Genomic DNA, 7,178 nt, shown 5'->3' with positions numbered 1-7,178 from the left:
ATAAACTCTGAACCAGTGCTAGTTAAGCTGCAGAACTAGCCTCTTTCCACACCAGCCCAAATGCAAGAGGGGGTGAGTCAGCACACAAAAAACAAGGCAAGTCTTCCCTCCCAGCTATCTTTGGTATTACCGATTCATGCTCCTCTGCAGAAAGTACTGGTACCCAGAACACATCTCAACAACAGCGTATTAACAACTAGTAATCATGTTTTAGCAGCACAGATACCTGTGGAGGAGAAGTCCTCTCAGAAGAGGAGGTACAGGGCACAGTGTAAGTCAGCCATCGACTGTCCAGGGATTAACAGAGTGGCCCAACTTCACTTTCCATCAGAACAGCATTCTTCCCCCCCCCCAACCTTCCCCAGCCAAAGCTGGTACATGTACACTTAACACTATCTTCCCTCTTGTATCTCAAGAAACAGGCTTTCTCTTTGAACAGCCCAGGTGCTTCACATGTTCCTGCTAGATCCTATAATGCCAAAAAGGAGACAACTGCTCTAACTATGTAAGTGTGGTACTTTGAGGTACCATAAGAAAACACTGATGGTATTAAAGCTAAGGGGAGATCAGATGCTACACACCAGACAGGAAAAGACTGAAGATGTTTGCTGGGAAGGACAAAGAACTAGAGATAGTATTGCCTCTGGGTCACAGGTCTAAGCCAAAGATCACTTACAGACATGTTCTGGCAAACAAGTACCTTCAAAGAATAAGGGTCAGATTTTCAGTCACTTCTACTTTAGTTGATAAAGACATCTTTCCACTTCCTGTTCTAAATAAGTTGTGTCACAAATCTACACTCCATTTTATAACAGCTGTTAGCCATTCCCAGATAGGGTTGCATTTTAGTAACTGATGAAAAGAGGCATGTGTATAGGCTTCAGTAAGTAATATAATTTAGGATGCCTATTTGATAAAAGTCTCAAGTGGAAAAAAAACACAGACCAAAAAGGCAAGTCATCTGTACACACTGGAATTAAGTGTTTATTTAAAAAGTAAACCTTTGGGCACATTACAATTTAAAAAAAAAAGGAAAAAATACAAAGAAGAATCTATTAGATTAAGCAGTCAAAAGCCAGCAATATTACAAGCTGTTTACATACCAACATTTACATTAATTTAAAACAAGTGGCATGTCACCAACATGTAAAACATACTTTAAAAGTTTTTAAAAAAAATCAAGTTGACTTTTGAAGGATACAAGTCTACCACATGTGTGAACATGGGTTTGGTCACTCAGTATAAAACCCCTCTTGCACTGAAATGTTCAGTCTTCAAATTATACAAGTGGATAGCTAGCAGCTGTTGCTATACCACAGTGGTTCTTCCTGTCCTTGGCCATGTAGATATATCCTTTGTCACCCCACTTCTCACCCCAGCTGAAAACAGAAGTGAAGAGTTTGTTTTCATATTCAGAAGAGACTTATTTACCCCCCAATAAGTGTTTAAACTGAAACTGCTGCCTTCCACATTTGTGGAGAAAAATCAAGACAGCTGTAGCCAAACTGAAGTGCTTTCCAGCATTTAATGCATTTAATTAAATGCATGTTACAGAAAAGGCACCCCAAGCTCTCAGAAAATAAAGGGTGCAGCCCTCCTCTCACTAGGTGGAGACCTTGATGTGCAATCCTGGATTACGGGTGCCTGAAGCTCAGACACTGCTCCTAGACAACTTTAAGGTAGGACCAAGAGTATAAGCAGCATTTGAGGGTGGTGCCGCAGTAATGCTGAGAAAATGAGACAAGCTCATGTGATGTGCCCTTTGGCACTGATTTATTACTTTCCCTCCAACCTAGGAGGTAACTCCATCTTTAAAGTTCAAGCATTATCCTGTTTCACACAAGTGAGTGGCACTCTGCTTCTAAAAAAATCCATTACACCCCCACAAGCTAGCTTCCTCCTGCTCCCCTCTGCTTCACCACTTTAACATCTACTAGCTTCATGGGGTGTTCCAGTACTGAGCTCCCCTGAATTAACTGAAAAAGCAGAAGAATTAGTTTGCTGCTTTGGGCCTACTTTATTAGGCTGCCAGCAGCATGAATTGCTTTTAACTTTTGTCATACAATACAATCTGAGAACAGTCTCCAGATTTTCCACACACAGGTTTCAATTGCTGTTGCCTCCCCACCCCCCCACTACAAGTGACAAACTACCTTCCCTTCTCCCCTTTCCCCAAAGCATACAAGGCACAGAGAGAGAACTTACCTGTTCTTAACAATCCAGTATTTCTTCCCATCTACATCTTCCCCCTCAAAGCCATAACCTACAACCAGAACACCATGGTCCAGGTCTTCGCTGCTGCAGTCTGGTTCATAGTAGACACCTGCAGAGGCATAAGCTCACATGTGAACAAGCTCATTTGCAGGAAACCCTTCTCTCTCACCAGAAGGTTTGTGTATTTCAAATTAAATGTTGCACAGCTTCTTCAGAGTCAGAGGAAGGAGTCATAAGTGAAGCTTATCATGGCAGAAACTGAGGGACAAGTACACACATATGCAAGAGAAGTACAAACTGTGGAGAACCTGGACTAGAATTAAAGACTCCTGATTACGTCCTGTGTCACAAGACCATAGTTAGGTTTTTTTCACCTATTAAACTGAAGGGTAATGAAATACTGAATATAAAAAAAAATACTTCTCTGCATGCAAGTTGCTAACAAATGCCCACCTGACTGATAGAACTGGAATGAAGAGTGGCCTGCATCAATAGCAACAGACACCGGACCCACAGCTGCTACTGCTTTCATGAGAGCTCTTTCATGTCCTTGAGGGATGTCAACAAAGCCAGTGTCATTAGCAGCATTGTACTCTGCCCTGTAGCGACAGTCTTCATCATCCTAAATAAAAAAAAAGCCCTAGTTGTTACATAGTTCTCCACTTAACACAGAGGTGAGCACAGGAACTACCAGACATTCTGTGACTTCACTGCCTTGAAAACAAAGGACTGCAGAGGATCCAATTGCTTCAGCAGTGTTTTGAAAGAAGAGCAGAGGGAGAACACAGAACCTGCTTTTGCGTTTCTCAAAGGTACAGAAAAAGCAAAGGACAATAGGACCCGAAAGAAAAGCTTTACCGTGATGCAAAGGACCATCACATCCTGGAACCCTGCCTTCTTTGGTGGGCAGAACAAATCTCTTTTTCAGGGAGGAAAGAAGCCCAGAATGCATTAATGGGCAATGGAAGAGAGCCAAGTATTCATTAATTACAAAGCAATCCAGAAACTGCTCATTGAGCAAGCACTTAAAATCCACAATTTTAGTGTCACAGTTTGAAAAACTGTACAGAATGATTTGGAAGTTAGTCATTTGTATTATATGACATTACATACAGCATTCATGTATTTTGTGCTTCTTCACATTATCTTTTTTTTACAATGAAGCCTGAACTGTTGGTGCCACAGCCATTTACCTCGGGACAGAGGCCTAGTTTGGAAGTCAGGCCATATGAAACAGATTGAAGAACATCCCTCCCATGCCTATGTAGTAAGACTAGTACTTAAGTTGCCTCCCCCCAGCTGAAGGAACAAATTGTACACCTCAGTTGCTTACTTTGTGTACTCAGCAAGTTATGCACTTCCTATAACCAACAGGGATCTCGAAGAGCCAAGATCAGGAAAAAAATTGAGATTACAGGGATGCAGGTAAACAGGAACCCAAATCCAAAGACTGCTATGTTGCTCACAACAAATAGCATTGCTATTGCACAAACATAAGTCATACACAAACATAGTCAACACAAAATAAGCTGCAAGGAAAGATACTCTATAGTGAACAGCACTCCAAGTGGTGAAAAGCCCAAACCATGGGCTCTCAAAGCGATACCACAATTTACTATGCTCTTTTGTCCTCTTGTGTCTGTTTAACTTTTGGTAGATCTTTAGAGGTGTTTTAGAAGTCTGCCCATTGTCTGCATTTATGCAGATTTAGTCCAAAAGTAGAACTTTAGGCACTGCCAACCACTATTGTTAAAAAACAAATCACACCAGCTGCCAAGAATTAGTGGGTCTATAGGTAGCAAGCCCATAATATGTTATGGGAAGCTGACTGCACCCCTAGACTAAGTAGCACTGTTGACAAGGGCTGGGTTCTGGTTTGGTGTGTCAACCAAGATAAGGCATGACATCTGATAGGAGGGCAGCAGTGAGGGGGAGGAATAAAAATATTTGTTCTACTTTTTCCAACTAGCCTGGTATTTTGAACTCAAAGACCAGTGTAGTATGCGATTCCTACTGGGGCCAGCAGTCATCTTAGTTTTCTTAGGAAAGATGCAAGAGGAGGAACAGATGTACAACAACATTCTCCTTTCTAGGTATGAGTTTCCCAACACACAGTTTGGCCACACAAAAGATGTGACACCTGCAATAAAAGTTCAGCTATTACACTTACCTTTGCAGTGTATGGGTAGGATTCCTCTGAATCAATTCCCCCATTATCCTGCACATACTGGAAAGCCTGGTCCATGAGACCACCATTGCAGCCTTGATTCCCTTCAGGGCGAGAGCAGTCCACCAGATTCTGTTCACTGAGTGAAACAAGTTTGCCAGTTTTTCTGAAGTGCTGCCCTTCAAGAGCTCCCGTTGTGCTGAAAGCCCAGCAAGAGCCACACTGGCCCTGAAGCAAGAAATGAAGTCACAAGTTACAAATCCGGACTGATTAGGCAATTATAGTTCCCATACCACTGATCTAAACATGAAAAACAAAAGCCGCAAGACCAACTTCAGTTTCGCACGCTTAACGTGTACAAGTGAAGATACTACAGCCTTTTCAGTTCTTAGGCATTTAGTACAGAACTCCTAAAGGGGTACAACAATTTTATCAAAATGGCACTTAATTTAGTAGGCTTGCACTAGGCTTCATTAAACAAGTCCACAGTGTTTTTTCCTCTATGGAAGCAGAGGTAGCATTCAGGAAACTGGACCTATAGCTGGTTAAAAATCCACCACGACAGAATACCTGGTCTTTAACTGGAGTTACATATCCCTTCTCTCTCCAGTCTACTGATCGTGGTGCTTCCAGGAAGCTGGGCTCAAGGAACTGGGATCCTCTGTACTTCCTTTCTGACTTCTTGTGTGCATAGCCATTCATCAGCTGCCTGAACTCCTCAGTCGTCTGAAGAAAATTCAAGACATGCAGTCACCGTCTATTACACACCACCGTGTAGCACTGTATGTTTCACACCTCTATACATACCATGTCACCGAACTGATTCATTCCCAACTTGTAGCTGTGTTTTCCTAATGTGTGATCCAGATTATGGAGTTCAATCATTTTCAGATTCTTCTCCCACACCACTCTCCTCCAGCTTTCCTCTCTCTGAGGGGCCAGAAAACAAGGAGGCAGCTCAAACAAAGTTCACTTGCACAACAACGTGCTTTGTTATGGCTTGTATACTCGGGCAAACGGAGACCACTCGAATGGTAAGCCTGAATGCTGTTTAAGAGATGGTCTTTTTGCCACCTCCGTAACAAAACCAGGAGTACAGCACGGCCGAGCCGCTGCCCAAACGCGGGAAAGTGACCCAGGAGGAGAGGGATCATCCTTCCCAAGCGCAGGCCACAGCCAGCCCCGCAGGAAGGCAGACGTGACTCAGCCGGCAGGGCCCACCGAGCGCGCCGGCGGCGCCGAGGCCGCGCTCACCTCATGGTAGTCCTTGTTGTGCCACGACTTCCACAGCTGCCAGTGGCCGTCCAGGTCGGGGTCGACTCTCGGGGCGCCGAGGGCCAGGCCCAGGCAGAGGCAGAGCGCGCTCAGGCACAGATTCATGCTGGCAGACCTGCCGGGAGCGGGGAACGCCGGTCGGGCAGCGCAAGGCCCCGGCAAGCCGCCCCGGGCTGCAAAGCCCTGGGCGCGGCGGGGGCCAGCAGCCCGCCTGCCGACGCGCCGCCTGCCCCCGCTCTCCCTCCCCAGCCGGCCGCGCCCCCCCAGGTCCTGCGGGGCGGCTGCCGGCCCCCGGCCCCGCCGAGCCCTTCCCAGAGGCCCCGTGAACCGACCCGGCCTCCGCCCGTCCCCCTCCCGGGAGCGGGGCCCTCGGCCGCGACTGTAAACAAGCCGGGGCGGCGGGGCCAGGACGCGGAGCGGGTGGCCGGCAGCCTCCCGGGGAAGCGGCCGGAATGGCGACCCCTTCCCGGCGGGAGCCGCCCCGCCGCAGGAGGGGGAGGGGGACGGAGCCGAGGCCCGCGGGCGCGCCGCCCGCCCGCCCCCAGTCCCCGCCCTGCCCCGCTCACCTCGCCCGACCCCGCCGGCGCTTCTCCCGGCTCCCCGGCCCAGCCTCGCTCGGCCCCCGCCGCCCCTCTTATACCCGCCGCGGCCGTGCCCGCCCCGCCGCGACGATTGGCGGCCGCGCCGGGCCTCGCCCCGCCGGGCCGCGCCTCCCGCCAGGGCCCGGGCCGCGGCCGAGGGCGGGAGGCGTCGCCGGGGCTGATCCCCGCCGCGGCTGCCCGCGGTCACGCGGGGGGAGCCGGCTCCGCCGCCGGGCGACCGAAGCGGGGCAGCCCGCGTGGCCGGGAGGTCCTGAAGGCGATGGCGGGCCGCCCCGGGGCACCCCGCAGCCGTTGTGTCGGGCAGCGTGTGTCTGAGTCTGTGTGACGAGTGCCGGCAGGCGGGAGGCGGTGGCAGCGCGCTAAGCCGCTCGGCATTTAACGGGGGGAGGACTTAGAGCTGGCAACTGGCAGACGAACGAAAAACAAAACCTGGAGAAAAAAGGCAGGAGTGGCGAGGTGTTCGCAGCTGCCGACCGGACCCCGTCCCCCCGTTCCCGCCGGTGCCTCTTGCTCCGCGGCGGCCGGCGAGGCGGTGCTGCGCCGGTGGCCTCCCGCCCCGGGCGCGCCGCGGCCTGCCGGAGGCCGGGCGGGCGGGCGGCCGTGCCCCGGCACCCCCTGCCCCCGCGGAGGGGCGGCGGGCCGCGCCGCAGCCAGCCCCTGCCCCGGGGAGCTGCTGCCATTGCGGCCGCGCTGCGGGTGGCGTGAAAGGGGCAGGCGGGGCGGCTTCCCTGCCGCTGGCAGCGGGCGCGGCGCAGGGAGCAGCAGCTCCCGCCGGGCGAGGTCCCAGCGGCACGGCGGCTGCGCCCGGTCGGCAAGCGTGTCCAGGAAGGTCCTTCTTACTCCCCTGTGGCTTAATATCTGAAAACTGCTTTTTCCTGCCTCTGGACCCAAGCCTGGTAAGAGTCAGGTATTTCACCAGC

At 50.5% G+C, this 7,178-nt stretch overlaps 1 protein-coding gene across 1 annotated transcript; it reads right to left on the bottom strand.

The window, feature by feature from the left end:
- Window positions 1-959: 959 nt before the first annotated feature.
- Window positions 960-6,326, bottom strand: CTSL (cathepsin L). The gene is made up of 8 exons (XM_082337414.1): window positions 6,223-6,326; window positions 5,636-5,771; window positions 5,189-5,311; window positions 4,952-5,107; window positions 4,385-4,609; window positions 2,668-2,836; window positions 2,206-2,323; window positions 960-1,379 (listed from the first exon to the last, which is right to left on the bottom strand). Exons 2-8 carry the CDS (start codon window positions 5,759-5,761, stop codon window positions 1,280-1,282), a joined length of 1,017 nt encoding a protein of 338 aa, XP_082193540.1. The 5' UTR covers window positions 5,762-5,771; window positions 6,223-6,326; the 3' UTR covers window positions 960-1,279.
- Window positions 6,327-7,178: the final 852 nt, after the last annotated feature.

The sequence above is a fragment of the Platalea leucorodia genome, assembly GCF_965183815.1.
Source record: "Platalea leucorodia genome assembly, chromosome: Z".
NCBI classification, from domain to species: Eukaryota; Metazoa; Chordata; class Aves; order Pelecaniformes; family Threskiornithidae; genus Platalea; species Platalea leucorodia.
This window is presented reverse-complemented; position numbering and strand designations above follow the sequence as displayed.

Coding starts and splice junctions, on each gene's coding strand:
- CTSL (XM_082337414.1), bottom strand. CDS start 5,761: ATGAATCTGTGCCTGAGCGCGCTCTGCCTCTGCCTGGGCCTGGCCCTC. Junction 2,324..2,667: donor ATTCCAGTTCTATCAGTCAG/GTGGGCATTTGT, acceptor ATGCCTCTGCAG/GTGTCTACTATGAACCAGAC. Junction 1,380..2,205: donor TACTGGATTGTTAAGAACAG/GTAAGTTCTCTC, acceptor TTCTGTTTTCAG/CTGGGGTGAGAAGTGGGGTG.